An 18,307-nucleotide genomic window follows, 5' to 3' on the forward strand; every position below is an offset into this window, starting at 1 on the left:
TCTCTGTCCATTTTTTGGAATTTTCTTTAAATTTTCTCACTAACACCTCTGACAAGAATGAGAAAAATGATATGTTGTTCAGATTTGCACAGGGAAGGGAAAAGCTGCAGCATGTGCACCTGACTTGAGACAGGGATGGAGGTGCCCATGCTGGGCTGGGAGGGCCAGGCTCCCACCTCACACTGTGCCCACAGGAACACACTCAGATGCCTGTGCAGGAAGGGAGGGCAGGGCTTTTTGAAGACACAGGATGAGGACTTGAGCATGGTTCTATCCCTCTGTTCCAAACAAGACAATTGTCTCACACTACAGAAAAAAAAGGTGACAAATTCAGGTCATTACACATGGGTCAGGAATAGCCAAGCACATATGAAAATGTGCAAATGCAAGGAATTCCCCAGCCCCTTTGTTTCCCTTCAAACCCACCATCTCTCCCTGCTCCAGGCCCTCCAAGTCTCACCTTTCAAGCTGTGAGAGAGCAGTCAGAGCCATGGACACTGTCCCCACCTGGGAGAACCAATCAGGACTTGGTGAGAGTCCTTGGGGTGTGACTGAGACAGGAGCTACTGGGTGGGCAGGGCAGCTTCTCCATGGCCATCAGACCATGGCAAGGACCTTGGAGACTCTTCTACCCCAAAACACACCCCAGTGCTTACCTATAGTCCTAGTGTAGCTCCCTGCTTTCCCACCTGTGAGAGAAAACAAGTAGTGAGAGGCAGGGAGAAGGCAGGGCCTGAGGACCTGCCTAGCGGAAGCCCAGAGGACTGGCTCATCTCAGAGAAGATTCCAGAACTGTATCTGGCAGACCTAGGAAAGGGTCAGGAGGTGCCTCTCTTGGAGGTGTGTCCTCACCTGGGACCTTCCCCTGACCTGGGGCTGCTGGAACTCAGGTCCCCATGAGCAGTGTCATCCCTGTGGAGTGTTCCTCCCCACCTTTACTTGTGCTTCACACCAGAGCCAGTGTGAGCACCCAGGGCCCAGCTGGGGGTGCAGGTGTGTGTGCACTGTGTTTGCTGGGAACAGGGCAGTGGTACCTTTCCCCTGGGAGACAGCAGACTCAGACCCAGCCCTCACCCTGCCCTACCTGAGAGCTTCCTCCTAATCATCACAGCAGTGACCACAGCTCCAATGAGCACAGCTGCCACGAGGACCAGGCCAGCGATGACTCCCCACATGGGCACAGTGGGCTGAGGAGGCTCTGAGAGGGGAAGGGACAATAAGGGGCTTTGACACCCTGGTCTCAGCTCCGCCCTTGCTGAAGGCTCTGCCAGTTTCTGTCCTTCTTACCCCATCTCACGGTGAGGGGCTCAGGCAGCCCCTCATGGTATACGTAGCATGTGTATCTCTGCTCCTCTCCAGAAGGCACCAGCACAGCTGCCCACTTCTGGAAGGTTCCATCCCCTGCAGGCCTGGTCTCCACCAGCTCTGTGTCCTGGGTCAGGTCCTCCCCATCTCGCTGCCAGGTGAGTGTGATGTCCTTGGGGTAGAAGCCGAGGGCCCAGCACCTCAGGGTGGCCTTCTGGTCAGAGACTGGGTGGTGGGTCACATGTGCTGTGGGTGGGTCTGAGGGAAGATTTGGAAAATTCAGACCTTTCATGTTCTTCACCTGACACTAAATTTACACTCAGTGACCATCCTGAGAGTGGACAGGAGGACAGGGGTGGGGAAGCAGTGCTAACTCAGACCTGGCCTGGATAAAGACAATGGGATCATCTGTTGTCTGCAAAGATGTAGACAAAGAACCAGGTATGGTTCAGGCTGGGAGGACCCGGGTCTCTAAAGGGTTGAAATGGATTCGGTCTTGTCCTGAGTGGAGGCAGAGACTGAGAACCCTGAATCTTCCCAGTGCATTGGCTTGAGGTTGGGGACAGGCCTGGGAGGGGTCACAGCTCACAGGATCCAGAGGGAGTCCAGGGTACCAAGAGGATTCCTTTCAGAATTTTCTATGCCTGCACAATTCAGATTGCTCTTCCACCTGTGGAAAGTGTGGGTCTCTTTCTCTGGACCCAAAACCCTGGAGGACATCCCTGCTGCAGCCACGAGGAGAGCTGGACACAGGCCTGGGTCTCACTTTCTTCCCCTCCTCCACAGTCCAGAGGCAGCCCTGGGGTTGTTGGTGAGGGCAATCCCTACCTGCCCTGCGCACCTGTGCGCTGTAGTGTCTCCTGCCCCAACTCCAGGAATCTGCGCAGCCACTTTACACACTCCCCCTCCAGGTAGGCCCTGTGCTGCTCAGCCACATCCGCAGCCTCCCACTTGGACTTGGTGAGCTGAGCTTGCTTGTCCGCGGCGGTCCAGGTGCGCAGGTCGTCATTGAGGACAATGTAGTCGGTGCCATCATAGGCGGATTGCATGTACCCGCGGAGGAAGCGCCCATCTGCCCCGACCTCGCAGCCGTACACGTTCTGGATTGTGTGAGAGCCTGTCCCCGCCCATGGTCAGCCCTGGCCAGGCAGCTCCTCCCCCACCCTGACTGACCCGCGGGGATTTCCACTGAAACCGAAAATGCAACCTGGGCGTGTCCCGCAGACTCCTCCCGCCAAGGGTCTCCGCGGGGCGCGCAGTCTCAGGGTGGGGGGACCTCGGCCCCGGGCCCCTGAGCGCCCTGGGCGCACGTAGGGAGGCGTCGGGTCACTCACCGGCCTTGCTCTGATTGTAGCGGCCAGGCAGGGTGTTTAGGTCCATGCAGAAAATCTGTGTGGTGCTCTTAGCGAGCCGTGTGTGCCTGGCCAAGTACTCTGGCTCCACCTGCTGCATCCAAGGCGCCCGCGTTTCCACACTGGGGTTCTGGGCGTCGCTGTCGAAGCGCACGACCTGCGTGTCGTCCACGTAGCCCACGGAGATGAAGCGGGGCTCCCCGAGGCCGGGTCGGGACACGCCGGTGCTGAAATATCTCATGGAGTGGGAGCCTGAGGGAGAGAGGGGCTGAGACCCGGATTGACGCCCAACAGGAGTGGGATGCTGGGATCTTAAGTTCGCTGGGGGTGGCAGGGCAGTGTCCTTGGGGTTGCTAAACAGTAAAGGGTTAGTGGGGAAGGGTCTGGCGAGGGAGAGGGAGGGACAGCAGGCCCAACGTGGAGACAACTTTCCTGGAGGCGTCTCCCTGGTGTCCTGTGTCACCTCCATGGGTTCCTTCCTTCTGGCCCCAAAGAGTCCATCTCCCTCATGAGCTTTACTCACCTGTTTCAATCAGGGCCAGGGCTCCTGGGAACAGCAGGAGGAGGGTGCGGGGCACCATGGACCCCATCCTGGACTTCGGAGGAGACTCTGACTCAGGATCCTCCGTGCCAATTTTATAACCAGTTTGAGGCGGGGCTGATTGGCTCCTCTGGAAGCCGCTCGCCCAATGGGAGTGAGAAGTGTGCTCACCTCAGGAGTGTCCAGGAAGAAGGAGCTCAGGATGTGAGATGGGAAGTGACACTGTGAGCACTGGGCACCTGCTGCTTTAGAATCCTGACCTCTGCCTCTGTCCATACCTCCTTTCAGCCTCCCCCCTGTCATTTTTTCTTCTCCCTGTGGTCCCCCTACCCCATCTCAGACCTGAACCAGGGCACTAGCAGGGTCCCTCTCCTGCCATGCAGGGAAGCTGTTCCCACTGTGGTCAGCTGCCTTGCTGATGTGAGTCAGGGGGCTCATTGCTTCATGAAAACAGCTCAGTGGCAGCGTTTGCTGTGGTGCTGCAAGATAAGCACCACTTGTAAGGTCAACATCACACATCCTAGGTTATTTGGAGTCTAGGCTGTTCTGCTTGCACCCACCTTCTTGTTGATGTACTGGGAAGGCAGCAGAAAATCCCCAAGGGATTTCTCACTCACTGGTTCTGTCCCCAAAGTCCACTATGTCCTGGGCTGAAGACAGAAGCCCACAGCTCCATCTAGGCCTCCATGTGGATGCAGGGACCCAAGCACCAGGTCCATGTTCCCCTGCTTTCCAGGTGGGCGAGCAGCGAGCAGGGCAGTCAGGAGTCACACAGGTGCTCTCATCTGGGGCGCTTGGATTGCAGGTGGCAGCTTACCCTGCCCAGCGCCACAGTGCCTTCCCTGACACTGCCTTTCATGTAAATAAACAAAAAGCAAAAATTGCACCTTTCCATGACCCACTCTGCTGGCTGCATCTCACTTTAGGGAAACCTCTAGAATGTAGGGCCCATAAGCATAGAGACTTAGGCTGTTGGTCAAAGCTGCAACTCCAGCACACAGAGTCATCTTTGCTGATGTAGGTACTCAATTAATTCAAAGACCTGAACAAGATTACATTGTAATATAATTGTATAATGTGACAATTGTCTAATTGTCTCATGTGACAATCATAAAATAAATAGTGCAGCAAACATTGGAGAAGGTTTTGTCTCATGGGAGGAGTGTTCATGAGAGTTCACGAATCCCTCCAGCAAGGATGACACTTCCTGGGGTGTCAGGTGCACACTGGGATCCAGGTATTGCTAGCTTTCCATTCCTGCATCACAGGTACCACACCTGGTCGCTCAGAACCACACTCCTTCCTTGTTCATTTCATGTCAGACTCCAGGCCTGGTGTGGCCTTGCTCTCTGGGCAGGCTCTCACAGAGCTGAGTTGGTGTCTTGGTGTTGGAGTCCTCCTCCAGCCTCCTTGGAGCTTGAGGCAGAGTCCAGCTCCGTGCAGGTGGAGGCCTGGAGTCCTGTTTGTGGGATAGCTGTCAGGGTGCAGGGGGAAGCTTCTCCCAGCCCCAGGGCGCCACCTTCTCTGCCCCAGGGTCCTCCAGAGTCAGGGGCTTGGTGGAGAGAGGGGCATGTGTTACACTGAACCCCTCCCAAGTTGAGTCCCTCTCTTTAACTTGGTCACAATTCCTCTAACTCCCCTACTCCTGTGTACAGATTCAAGGTTTATTTTTTAAATTTCCAGCTCCCACATGAAGGTGAACATGAGGTATTTGTCTTATTTTGTGGCTCATTTTACTCAGCATGATGTCCTTCAGTTCCAACCATGTTGATGCAAATGACAAGACATCACTCTATCACTCCTTTTTTAATAAAATCATTTTTTATTACAAAGTCAGATATACAGAGAGGAGGAGAGACAGAGAGGAACACCTTCTATCTGATGGTTCACTCCCCAAGTGACCACAACAGTGGAGCTGTGTCACCCCGAAGCCAGGAGCCAGGAATTTCTTCCAAGTCTCCCATGTGGGTGCAGAATCCCAAGACTTATGGCTGTCCTCGAATGCTTTCCCAGGCCATAAGCAGGGAGCTGGATGGGAAGCTTGGCTGCTGGGATAGAACAGGCATACATATGTCATCCTGGTGCATTCAAGCTGAGGGCTTATCTGCTAGGCCACTGCTCCCTGGCCAAGGCATCACTCTTTGTATAGCTGAACAGTATTCCATTGTGGTGCATACTGTATTTTCTCTACCCATTTTTCTGATGATGGGTATCTTCTTTGCTTTCACATCTTGACCATTGTGAGCAGTGCTGCTGTACGCTGTGGAGCTTTCCACTGTGACACAATCAGTCATGTCTTTTGTTGTGTGCCCAGGAGTACGATTGCTGGTTCATGTGGAAACTGCTGTTAAAAGATTTTGAAAAATCCCCAAACTGTTTTCCATCATGGTTGTCCTAATTTATGATCCCAACAGCATTGTATTCGATTTTCCCTTTTCTCATACCCTTGCCTGCATTTGTTAAAAACCAGACTAAACCCAACCCAACCCAACCAAACAAAACCATACCAGCCAGTCAAGGTAAGATATTGGCAAAAGACCTAATAGGCAGTTCTTGAAAGAACTAGAAATGACCCCTACATGGAAAATGCTTAACAGGATCAGCTGTCAGGGGAATGCAAACCAAACCCCCAAGGAGATGTCCCCTGGCCCTGTCAGAATGGCTGTTACTGAGAGAGAGTGACAGCCATGTGTATCTGCACACAGGGAGAACGCAGTCCTTTGAAAGGCTCCCCAGAAGGGACAGACCAACCCAGAGTAACCCCTGTCTCAGGGCCAGCTGATGGAGACCTTCAATTCATTTTTAAAATCATTTCCCAGTGGCATCTACATCAGCAGTTGATTGAATACAGGGCTGTGTGCAACTACCCAGGCCACTATAGGATCAGGCTGCCTGGCTTTCCATTCCTTGGACATTCGAGTGAATTCAGGTTGAAAATGCAAGGTCAGATAGATTCTTTTGAACAGTAATGACTGCTTTTTTTTACCCTTTGGCTAAATTCAAGTGTAGAACAGTGATGAAATGCATCCTGATTAAGCATGGCCATTCTTGTATCTTGAAGCCAACGGACATGTTTATCATATTTATTTCTATTAGAGTCACTAAATTGCAATAACTCATGCTGTTTGGAAGCTATTTTATTTATTATGGCACATAACAAATTTTCCATAATTTAGTACCTGGAAGCAAGAAACAAACAAATGTTTATTGTCTTCCACTCTTTCATGTAGAACTGTTCATGTGTTTATTTTCATCTACTTGGTACAGCTTCTGCTGCTTCTCTCCCGGATGCCACAGCAGCTGGAGCTGGGCCAGGCAGGAGTCAGGTGCCCAGGACCCGGCCCAGGCCTCCCTGGTGGGTGCAGGGTTCCCGGTCTCCAAGCAGGAAGCTGGGTCCCAAGTGGAGCAGCCAGGAGGCAAATGGGGCTCTGAGGTGAGATTGGGAGTCCCAAAGGGAGTGGATCACACTTCTGCCCCCTGCCTGCCAGGCCCCTGGTCTCTGGCAGGGAGGTTGACTGAGGCTTCTGCTCAGACTGTTTCAGTGGAGCTAAGAGCCAGGGCTGCCCCATCTGGACTGGGCAGGCAGGGCTGCCCTGTGGCGCCCTCTGGTGGCTGGTGGGTGGAAGAGGCCTCGGGTCCTTTCTTCAGGGCTGTGTGTGCCAAGGCAGAATTTGTGTCTAGATCTGGTGCAGGAATGAAAAAGAAAGGGGGATATCTATCTATCTATCTATCTATCTATCTATCTATCTAGAAAGAGAGGGAGAAATGTCCTGAACCAGAATCCATGCTAGGCTAGCCTCACACTCAGAATTTGTACTGGAAGTCCCAAGTATTCTGATCTACACACACACATAATTATTGCATGTGTTTCTGGACCCTGTAGCATTATAATGTATGTGTGCAGTGTGTACTGATCCATATGGTCAATTATGATTTCCATGTCCTTTTCATTACATTATCTTCTCTTTATGTTTTGTAGATTTATTTCTGTATTGGAAAGGCAGAGTTACACAGGGAGAGTGAGAGCTGCACAGGCTGACACTGACTAGGCCAGAGTCAGGAGCCTGAGCCTTCATCCAGCTCTCCCCCATGGGTGACAGGGATCCAAGCCCTTGGGCATCTTCCATTACTTTCCATGACACAGCAGGAAGCTGGATGAGAGATGGAGCAGCCGGGACTCGTAGTGGTGCCCATGTGAGATGAGTCCTGGGAGCTCTGCCTGCTGCCCCACAGTGCTAGCTCCTGTTTGCTTGTTTAGTATCCACATAAAAGGGTGAACAGAGACATCTGTGTTCCACGTCTGACTTCATTTAGCATAAATGTCTTTCAGCTCTATCCATTATGTTGCAAATGATAGTATTCATTTTGACTAAGACTTCTTTGTTTGAAAGAGTTACAGAGAGAGAGAGAGAGAGAGAGAGAGAGAGAAGAGGGAGAGAGGAGAGGAGGGTAAGAGAGACATATTGTTTCATCTTTTGCTCACTTCCCAAAGAGCTGCATGGCAGGAGCAGGGCGGGTCTGACGCTAGGAGCCAGCAGCTTCTTCCAGGTCTCCCACATTAGTGCAGCACCCCAATCACATCGGTCATCTCCCACTGCCTTCCCAGGTGCATTAGCAGGGAGCTGGATCAAAAGCAGAGGATCCGGGACACAAAGTAGCACCTGAATAGGATACCAGCATCACAGGCAGAGGCTTTACCCACTGCACAAACTGGGCGCTTATCTCTCATCTTTTGATAATAATCCATCAAGCTGCATGAATTGATATCTTATTGCTATTGTCCTCTTCCTCAGATTAGTAGGTCATTTTGTCATTTGAATATTAGAAATAAATCTTATAATGTGGATCCTGGATTTGTCACTGGACATCTCTGAGACCTGATTTTTTTTAAAGATTTATTTTTATTATTATTTTTTTTATTGGAAAGGCAGATATACAGAGAGGAGAGACAGAGAGGAAGATCTTCCGTCCAATGATTCACTCCCCAAGTGAGCGCAATGGCCGATCTGAAGCCAGGAGCCTCTTCCGGGTCTCCCACGCGGGTGCAGGGTCCCAAAGCTTTGGGCTGTCCTCGACTGCTTTCCCAGGCCACAGGCAGGGAGCTGGAAGGGAAGCGGGGCTGCCGGGATTAGAACCGGCGCCCATATGGGATCCTTGGTGTGCAAGGCAAGGACCTTAACCACTGCTCCACCGCACAGTGATTTTTTTTTAAACCTGGGGAACAGTTGCTTCTTTCCCCACATCAACTGCATCAAATCAGTTCTTACATCCTTGTTTCTGAAAGTGGTGGTCTGTGGAGCCACAGCAGTGGGATTATAACAAGCTCAATGTCGTGATTGTTCTCCCATCATCTTTAATTGGGTGTTAGATCTGTTACAGTATGAAAGGATTCAGTGACGATGGAGTTCCTCACAGAGGGCTGGTGGGCCTGGAAGGCCTGGGTCAGGAACACAGGGTGTGCCCTCCACATTGGCCTCTCCAGTGGTACTTGTGCTGCCATTCATGCTTGAGTTCCTTGTATGAAAGGCACTGGCTGGAAAGCACATAGTCTTCAGCATCATGTTCATGCTGGCAATGCTCCCCTTCTTTACGTTGATGTACTTATTTAAGTGAAGTTCTGGTTGCTGAGTCCTGTGGATGTTTGGCCATGAGCCGCTGGCCCGATGTGGGATGTACAGACACTTTCCCCATGGGGAGGCCCGTCCCTCTTTCCTCTGCCGTAGGAGCTGCTGTGTGGACACAGCCCCGGGGTCTATTACCTCCATCGCCTCTGGGTTTGGGGTCCTGTGGGAGAAGTCTGTGCCCCAGTCCCCGCCAGACTGTGTCCCTCTCCACTTCCTTCTGCCAGGTTCCAGCTGCAGGTGTGACACTGAGGTCTTCAGTCCACATGGAGATGCTCAGGAGCAGGTGATGCTGCTCCACACTGTGTCCCCTGCGGGGTCTGGTTCTCCCAGCGCTGCTCACTGATGACAGTGTCCTTTCCTCCTGGGGCTGTGGCTTTGTACAAAATGAATTTCACAAGGATGTGGTTACCTTGGCACAAATAGAAAATCAAATAAGCAGCAGCAGAAAACAGCAGCCAGTCTCCTGCAGGTGCTGGGTCCTTGATGTTCTGCCTGGGAGTGAGCAGCAGAGGCAAGTGCTGCTTCCTGCAACACTTACTGGTCAACCACGGGTTTGGGAGTGGCCAGGTCAGCTCCTAGCCTGCAGCTTCTGTTCTGGAGAAATCCCAAGGTGTTCTGCACAGGCTCTTTTGATTGATGAAGACATGTCCCCAGGCAGATGTTTTAAACAGGTCAGGGAAAGAGGACAGACTCACCCTGTCCAGCAGGAAGGAGAATCTGCAGTTTCCCTGAGTTGTCCTGCAGTGCTGAGGGCAACAGAGAGGAGAGAAGCTAGAGGAGAGAGCATGGCAGGGCGGGGAGCTGTGTTAAAGGGGAGAAGGTGCCTGTCGCCAGGAGAGCAGGCTGCTTTTGTACTAGTGACCATTTGCTACTTCTATGTAATGTTAAATTATCAACTGGTATTTGCAGTGGGCTGAAAGACGCCTGTTCTTCCCAGTTTGATTAGACACCAGCATTGTTCCCAGTGAAGGCCTCTGCTAGGTCCTGAAGCCCGGGCTGTGCTGGTCTCATGTGTGCTACTGTGACTGTCGTGCTGGCGCATTGTGCTCAGGGACTCAGCTGCCCAAGGTCACAACTAGGGTCTGAGCCTGTGCAAGCAGTTGGCCAGAGTCTTGATTTCCCCGGGAGGTAGGAAGAGCACTCTCCTACCCAGTCCTGCTTTCCAGGAACACATGGCGTGTCCTATATCACACCAGGCCCTGCCCTGGTCTTGGCAGCAGCACCAGCCAAGAACTTGACCTGATGTGTTGGGCCAGTCATTGCTAACTGGGAATATTGCCCTGGACGCCCCCTACTCTGGTCCTGTGTCTGCTGGCCTGGAATGCCCTGCTCGATGGGAGAGGGATTTCCATGCACGGGCTTCCACCAGGGATCTCCTGGCAGGGAGCAGACGTCCAGCTGCTCAGAGGGTGCTGTGGCAGGCAGTAGGTGCTCACTCTATGTGCCATGTGCTGTGGAGCCTCAGGGTGGCTCTGGACGGGGCGGGCCTGGGCAGGTCCCATGTGCACAGGGAGGCTTTGTTTTCCCACAGGCTGAGTGCCTGGCTGCCTGAGTCCCTTGCTGCTGGTGCTCCTGTGACTGTCATTCCTCCTTGTGTCATCTGCCACAGGAAGTCACCTCTGGAGGCCCAAGGGGAGCTCTGTGGGATTGGGCCGCGAGTAGGCGGGGAGATGGGGAGGTGAGGAGGGTCTGATTGCCAGGTGGGTCTCCTGGTGCTCCCTCCTGCACAGAGAGGAGGGTCCCACATGGGACTGGGGATGGAAGTTGGAGTCTCTGTTAAGGGAACAGGAGCCTGTCTTTTCTCACTGGCTCAGTGCAGGCAAAATGAGGGTGGTGCCAGGGCCCCTGGGGTTCAGATTGAGGGAGAGGAGTGACAGCAGTGTCCTTGTGGCCATGCCTTGCCCCCATCCTGTATGTCAGGCCATCTGTGTGTCCTCCCCACCATCCTTGGCCTGGCTGAGCCTGTTCCTGGCCTCTAGGTGGTCAGGGCTGGCATCAGGGACAATCTTTGTGATTGCTTCCATAGGGGGCTGCCTGAGGGAGAGGGATGGGGAATTCTTGGGGTGTGTGTGCCCTTGCAGACCCAGCCTGGGGCACAGCCTGGGTGCAGGTCAGGGCCAGGGGACTGGAGCTCTGTGTGGGGCATTTCCTGCAGCTTGGTCTGCCCCCTACACTCTCTCATGTGTGACCCAGCTTCATGGTCAGGCAGCTCCTGTGGCCTCGGCACTATGGGAGGGCATGACTTGTGTGTCACAGCCAGATAGCCATGTTCAGCTGATACATATGGGAGCGTAGGACAGGTATGTCCTCTAAAATGGCGTCTCCCATGGAGGATGTGTCCCTTCTGGTCCCCTGTGGCAGTGTGTGCAGTGTGGGAAGAATTGCTCATGATTCCTGTTCTAGTGCTCGTGGCCTTTACAAGTCCCTCTCTCAGGGGACAGGCCCCTAGGATGTGCTCCCTCCCCAGGGCTTGGAGGAGAACAAATGGATCAGGAAGTGAGCATGGAGATCCTCGTCCAGGAGGGTGCCTGTGGTGAGGGTGGTCATGGCAGAGACCAGCTGATGGCATGGAGAGCAGGCAGAGGCAGGCATGGTCTGACCCAGGGTCTCAGAATGCAGAATTTCCTCTTGAAAGAGGATGCACTGAGGGCTGCGCCCTGGCTGTGTCTGTGCTATATAGGGCCTGGCAGACATAGAGTTTCAGCTTGTGGCAGCCTGTGGGAGCAGCTGTCTGCAGGGGCAGGAGGACGCAGTTCAGCCTGGGAGCTGGGCAAGGCAGTGCCTGGGACCTCCTTGGCTTGGGGCTTTCCAGGCAGGGCAGGGCCAGCTCAGGCTGTCCAGGGTTGCTGCTCTGGGCCATCTGTGTCCCTGGCCTCCTGCTGGGCTGTGCAGGTGGGAGGGGCTGGTTCAAGATTTTGGAGCGAGAGGAAGCTGAGTGCAGTGCAGGGCGGGGCTGGGCAGGATAGGCATGGCCTGTGAGTGGCAAGTTGAGTCCCAGCAGAAGGAGGGAGTGTGACTCTGTGTGGGCCTAGAGGACAGGGCTGAGCCCTGTGGACATGTGGGGGCTGCTCTTGGATCTCGTCCTCCACCCTGAGGCCCTCTGCTCCCTTGCTCTGTTGGTGTCAGCAATGGCAGGGTTCCATGTGGATTGAGGTGTGGTGAAGGAGCCAGGGGTGATAAAGGGGGTAATAGGAGTGCTCATGGGGCATTAGCATCCTCCTGGCAAGAGCTGAATCTGAGTTTAGAGATACTAAGAGAGGGGGAGGTCCTGAGGTGATAAAAAGCTCCCTGTAACATTGGTTCTGTCCCCTGCAGCCTGTCTGTCCCAGATGACCAGCAGGTGGCGCCATCCGGCCATGCCAAGTGAAATCCTAGCAGTCCACGGTGTCTACTCCTGTGTCCCTTGGTTCCACTGAGGCCGACTACCATCTGCAGAGAGGGGTCTGAGTTCCCCCATGCTGCAATCTCACCAAAAACATCCTGGACACTTCAATTTCTTAATTTCCTTATTGGAAAAAAAAATGGGGAACGTATTGTTGCAGTTTGGGTAAAGCTGTTGCCAGGTTCCCATATAGACAACAATTTTTATTCCTTCTACTCCATTTCCAGTCCAGCTCCCTGTTATGGTCTGGGGGAGCAACAGAGGATGGCCCAAGTCCTTCAGCCCTGCACCTACTTTGGAGACGGTGAAGAACTTCCTGGCTCCTGGTTTCAGGTTGACTCAGCTCTGTTCATTGTGGCCCCTTGGTGAGTAAACACTGAATTCCATCTGTCATTTTCTGGTTGCGAATTTACCTCTTAAAAATAAAATAGAGCCTGGCGTCGTGGGCTAGCATAGTGGCTAAAGTCTTCACTTTGAATGTGCCGGGTTCCCATTTGGGCGCTGGTTCTAATCCTTGCAGCTCAGCTCTCCATCCAGTTTCTTGTTTGTGGCCCGGGAAAGCAGTCAAGGACGGTCCAAGGCCTTGGGACCCAGCACCCATGTGGGAGACCTAGAAGGAAGTTCCTGGCTCTTGGCTTTGGATCTGTGCAGCACCAGCCGTTGTGCTCACTCGGGTAGGGAATCATCGGACAGATTTTCCTCTCTTTGTCTCTGCTCCTCTCTGTATATCTGACTTTGTAATAAAAATAAATACATCTTTAAAAAATAAATGTTTATAAATAATCTTAAGAAGAAAAAAAATAAAGTCCTGCCAGGCTTGTGATGCAGTGGGTTAAGATTCCTCTTGCAATGTGGGCATTCCATGTAAAGACAAAATAAAGAAAACCAAGCAATGATGTGGAATAAATTGCATTTCTCCATGTATCAGTGTGGATTCAGGAATTCACATTCGTGAGTGATTGCAACTATACCCTGTGGATTATCCATGAAGTGTGTGTACTGTGTGTATGCTGGGAAATGTACATGATGACAGGCATCTCACTGTTGAGTCTGGAGGGGCAGGTGTGAGGGTGGGGCAGAGGCAAGGCTCTGCTGCCATGGTGACCAGGTGAAGGAGTCTGTGCAGGGACAGGGACCAGAGGGCCCAGCAGAGCAGGAGGGGCTGGTCTTGTGGCAGGAGTTTCTGGGGCGGCAGGGATGCCTACCCTGAGAGGGGCCCTGTGGGGTATAGGATTAGGGTGAGCTGTGGTGTCAGGGGCCTGGGGTCCTGGTGCTGAAGAGCAGGGTCAGTGCTCCTGGGCGGGGCGCTGTGGGGAGGCAGGACTGAGTGAGTGAGGAATGAATGAGGTGGACACGCAGGGATCAGCCCAGCAGCTGCCTCCCCTGGTTCATTCTGTGTGTCGGGGAGAGGTCTCTGTCCTTGCTGCCTCCTGGTCCTTGCTGCTCCTTGGGACAGGCTCCTCCCAGGCCAGGCAGCAGTGGCAGAGAGCTCCAGGGTTCCCTGTGATGCAGCTTGAGCTGGGCTGGGAGCTCTGCCTGCAGCAGGAGTGGATGAGGGCCTGCCTGTGAGTGGGAGAGGACGAGGGGCCCTTGGAGGTCTATCTGGGGTCCTGGAGTCCAGGAAGGAGGAGGGAGAGAGTTTGTTCAGGCATCCTGCAAGATCCACCTGCTGCTGCATGCTGTTGTGTTTTTGCTCAGCGCTGTTTTCTCTCTCACATTGCTGCAGGCATGTTGGATGTTTGAGACCCTGAGTTTGATTGACCCTCAACTCTCATCTGTAGTGCTCAGTTGTCTTCAGCCATAAACCTTTGCATGCTTGGAGGTTTTCCTTTTATTTGAATCAAACTTACAAGTGCTGATAGTTGAAAGAGCTAATTATTTTTCTTTTTTTTAAGGATTTATTTATTTATTGGAAAGTCAGATATACAGAGAGGAGGAGAGACAGAGAGGAAGATCTTCCGTCCAATGATTCATTCCCCAAGTGAGTGCAATGGCCGATGCTAGGCCCGAGTTAATTATTTTTCAAGATTTCTTCTGAGAGGCTGGCACTGTGGTATAACATGGAAAGTGCTGCCAGCAATGCCAGTGTCCCATGTGGCTGTTGAACAGAGTCCTGTGTGCTCCACTTCTCAGTCAGCTCCCTGCCCTTGTGCCTGGAAGAGCAGCAGAAGCTGGCCTGAGTGCTGGGACCCTGCAGCCATCTGGGAGAAGGAGGAAGCTGGTGGATCCTGCTTAAGCCTCTCCCTTCCCTGGTTTTGTGAGTGAACCAGTAGGCGTGAGATCTCTAACTGCCTCTTCCTTCTCTATATTCCAATAAAAAATAAATAAATAAAAGGAGCTTCTCATGGCATGCAGTATCCTTGTGTCTTCTCAATTTCTGCCTTCCCAGTGGCCACCGCTCCCAATACCTGAGCTGACCTTAGCCTTGGCTCCCTGTTTCACACTCAGTGTCTTTCTGAGAGCCCCTGAGTGTCCACCTGCAGCCATAGTGGGCTGCACCGTGTAAGAGCTCCCGGTGTCTGTCATCAGCAGGAAGCCACTCAGCCTGCAGGCCAAGCTCTGCTGCACCTTCACCTTCTGGGTCAGGATTCCCTGCTTTGGTCATGTTGACTTACAGACTGGGGACTGCGTTGTCTCAGCCACTCTCCCAGGCTGTCTGAACTGCCAGTGAGTGTGGGTGATCTGTGTGAGCAGACACTGGTTAGTCACAGGCTCAGGTGTCGCCACGGGAGGAAGGGAAAAGAAAGATGCACGTGATTCTGCTACAACTCTGCTTCTCATTGCAAGTTATTTGAGAGAAGAGTGACAGAAAGACAAAGAAAGTCAGATAGCAACAGGGTGAGATGTGTGTGTGTGGGGGGGTGGTTTTGTGTGTGTGTGTGCGTATGTTAGAATGAGAGAGAGAGAGTGAGAGAGAGAGAGAATGCTCTTCCATCTACTGTTCACTCCCCAAATGGATATAAAAGCTGGGCCGAGTCCAAACTGAATCCAGGAACTCAGAACTCCAACCAGGTCTCCCACAGAGCTGTCAGGAGCATGAGCACTTGGGCCGTCTTCTGCTGCTTTCCCAGGCACTGCAGCAAGGAGCTGGATCAGAAGCAGAGCAGCCAGAATGTGAGCCAGCTCTCTGCTCTGGGATGTTGGCTTCACATGCAGGAGCTCAACCAGCTGCACCAAACCTCCTTCTCCTGGGACAGGTTCCCATCTCTTACAAAACCTTTGCTGCTTTCAGATCACAATTAGCTGTGCCTCACATCCTGCTATGTCCTAATTTTCAAGGAGCTGTGCTGATGTCTGAAAACCTTTTTCTCTCCTTTGTCCTCAGACTTGTCCTCATTATGCTGACTTGGTACTGTTGACCAGGATCAACAGTGAAGGGAGTGAAGCAAAGAGCAGCTGCTGAGTGAATCTTAGCATGGCCCTCACGTGTCAGCTCAGTCACAATTCCAGGGGAGTAAATCCCTTTGGACTCTTCTGGCATCAGGAAGTGGTGCCTGTGATGACAACTCCTGACCCTGTGGCTGCCTGAGAGCTGGGGGCGTGGGTGGGGCTGATAGGTGGGTCAGTAAATAACCCTCATGCTCTCAGCCAATGTACAAACTCATTTGTTTTATCAAGTATTTCTCCGTTGTTTAGGTTTATTGGATTAAAATATCTGAAAAATCTGATTCTGAGAGTTTTTCCCCCTTAATAGTTGCTTCATTTTAAAGTTTCATTTTTATCCTAAACAAATTAATCTTCTATCACTGAAAAGTCACAGAGAGAGAGAGAGAGAGAGAGAGAGAGAGAGAGAGAGAGAGAGAGAGAGAGAGGTGGGTGGGGGGGGTTTGAGGGAGAAAGGAGAAAGACAGAGATAGGCAAATGGGGAGAGATCCTCTATCTGCTGGTTCACTCCCCACATGCAGTAGCCAGCGCTGGACCTCTCTGAATTCTGAGTCCAACTCTCCATCTTGGTCTCCCCTGTGGGTGGCCCAGTGCTTGAAGGACCATGTGCTGCTCCAGGGTGTGCGTTAGCAGGACACTGGACTGGATGCTGAGCACTGCACTGCAATGTGGGATGCAGCTTTAACAGTGCTGACTTAATTGTTGTGTTTTTGTGCAATAGCTGTTCCTTCTTTTATTTTGGATTAACACATAGAATTTGTTAGTATATGTTATTTTCATGATAATTTTCTTTGTTTCTTTTACTGTCTCTCTCTCTCTCTTCCTTCTTCCCCCCCCCCCACCCCCATCTTCCTTCTTTCTTGCTTTATTTCAGAAGGTCAGAGTTACTGAGAGAGCAGGACACAAAGATCTTCCATCCACTGTTTCACTCCATAAATGGCTGCAACAGCCAGGGCTGGGCCAGGCTAAGCCAGGAGCCTAAGATATGTCCTGAGTGAATGACACAATACTTGAGCCATCTTCTGGTGCTTCCCCAGGCCATGAGCAGGGAGCTTGATTGAAGTGGAGCTGTCAGACTTTAGGATCTGAATCAGTGCCCAAAAGGGAGGCCCTGCAGCAGTTTCTTCAGACCCTTTTGGTTTGTATAGAGTTAGTAGTAAAATCTCCCTTTTTCTTTTTTTAAGGATTTGTTTATTTTTATTGTAAAGTGAAATTTACAGAGAGTCTGAGAGGAAATATCTTCCATCAGCTGGTTCACTCCCCAAGTGGCAGCAACGGCTGAAACTGAGTTGAACCAAAGCCAGGAGCCAAAAGTTTCTTCTGTGTCTCCATGTTTGTTCAGGGGCCCAATGATTTCAGCCTGAATTACCAGGCCACAGGAAAAGAGGTGGATGGGAAGCTGAGCAGCTGGAACATAAACCAGCGTCCATAAAGTACCCTGGTGTTTGCAAGGTCAGGACTTTAGCCATTAGTTGTGCCATGTTCTCTTTCCTGTTTGTTAAAGCTTATTTATTTTTTATTAGAAAGCCAGATTGTACAAGAAAAAAAGAGATCTGTATCTTCCCTCACTAAATGGTGCACTGGCCGTAGCTGAGCTGATGTGGAGCCAGGAACCAGAGCTTCCTCCTAGTCTCCCACTCAGGTGCAGGTTTGCAGGCTTTTGGGCTGTTCCTGTCTGCTCTCCCAGGCACAAGCAGGGACTGAGGGGGAGGTGGAGTAGCAGGAACACGAACCAGTGTCCATGTGGGATGAGGAGCTTGGGGGTGGAGGATCAGCCAGTTGAGCCAATGTGCTGGACCAGTAATGTCTCCATTTTCATTTCTGATTCTACTTATCTTACTTATCTGAGCTTTTCTCAAAGCTTTTGCTTTTGGTTTGGTTTTGGTTAGTCTGGTTAAATATTTGTCTATTTTATTTAAAACCAACCTATATTTTTGTTTACTTTCACATTTCCTTCATTTCACTTTCATTTATTCTGGTCTGTCTCCTCCTGCTAATCTGGGATTTGGTTTGTTCTTGTTGCTCTGTGAACAATGACCTTGGTACTTTTATTGGAATCACATTGAATCTGTAAATTGCTTGGGGCACCATGGACATTTGGATCATATTAATTCTTCTCATTCAGAATCTTGGAAGATTTTCCCCATTGTTTGTGTCTCATGTTCTTTCATTGAAGTTGTGTGACTTTCACTGTAGAGATCTTTCACATCCTTGGCTAAACTCACCCCAAGGCATTTCACTTGTTACAGCTGTTGTGAATGGGAAGACCTGGTTCACACGGGGGCTGAAGCACATGTTCTCATGTGTCTGCCTCTCAGAGATGTGAAGTTCAGGTTCCCCAGTTTCTGAGGGAGCAGGAACGTTTCCTATCAGATCTCCCCGGGAAGGATTCTGGGCTCCTGTCTGATCTGCTGCAGCCAAAAGCCTGAGGAAACCAGAGCTGGGATTGAATTATGGCAAATGTCCTCCAAATAAAAACAACTTTTCCCTGTGAATGTCTGTACCCTTTATTTATTGTCGTAAATGTTTATTCTCTTGCTTATTCAGTATTATAAATTCTTTAATAGTTCCCCTATTATTTTTAGTTTTCAGTGGATGAGGCCATCCTAAGGGCACATGAGTGGAGACAAAACTGCCCTCACTTGTTCCTGGGAAGTGAGCCAGTGGAAGGGAGCCTATCGTGGGTCTGTCAGTCTCCATCTGCCAAACAGACGAACAT

General features: G+C 51.6%; 1 protein-coding gene and 2 pseudogenes across 2 annotated transcripts in view; all 3 read right to left on the minus strand.

Annotated features, from left to right (window-relative positions):
- LOC121167200 overlaps positions 1–18,307 on the minus strand; it is a 188,090-nt pseudogene that overhangs the window by 63,284 nt on the left and 106,499 nt on the right.
- LOC121167178 overlaps positions 1–18,307 on the minus strand; it is a 193,429-nt pseudogene that overhangs the window by 41,814 nt on the left and 133,308 nt on the right.
- LOC121167194 (patr class I histocompatibility antigen, A-2 alpha chain-like) overlaps positions 1–18,307 on the minus strand; it is a 24,908-nt gene continuing 6,601 nt past the window's right edge. Inside the window, exons 1-8 of one of the 2 annotated variants that reach the window (XM_040996587.1) lie at positions 3,181–3,247; positions 2,640–2,909; positions 2,147–2,422; positions 1,288–1,563; positions 1,085–1,198; positions 657–689; positions 461–507; positions 1–119 (exon numbers count right to left, since the gene is read on the minus strand). In XM_040996587.1, the coding sequence (XP_040852521.1) occupies positions 464–507; positions 657–689; positions 1,085–1,198; positions 1,288–1,563; positions 2,147–2,422; positions 2,640–2,909; positions 3,181–3,247 (1,080 nt within the window). In that variant the 3' untranslated portion in view covers positions 1–119; positions 461–463. Of the gene's footprint in view, positions 120–460; positions 508–656; positions 690–1,084; positions 1,199–1,287; positions 1,564–2,146; positions 2,423–2,639; positions 2,910–3,180; positions 3,248–18,307 lie in introns of those variants that run through there. The other variant, XM_040996586.1, reaches the window with a different exon arrangement.

The sequence above is a fragment of the Ochotona curzoniae genome, unplaced genomic scaffold (genome assembly GCF_017591425.1).
Source record: "Ochotona curzoniae isolate NIBS_2020 unplaced genomic scaffold, NIBS_Ocur_1.0 patch345, whole genome shotgun sequence".
Lineage (NCBI taxonomy): Eukaryota > Metazoa > Chordata > Mammalia > Lagomorpha > Ochotonidae > Ochotona > Ochotona curzoniae.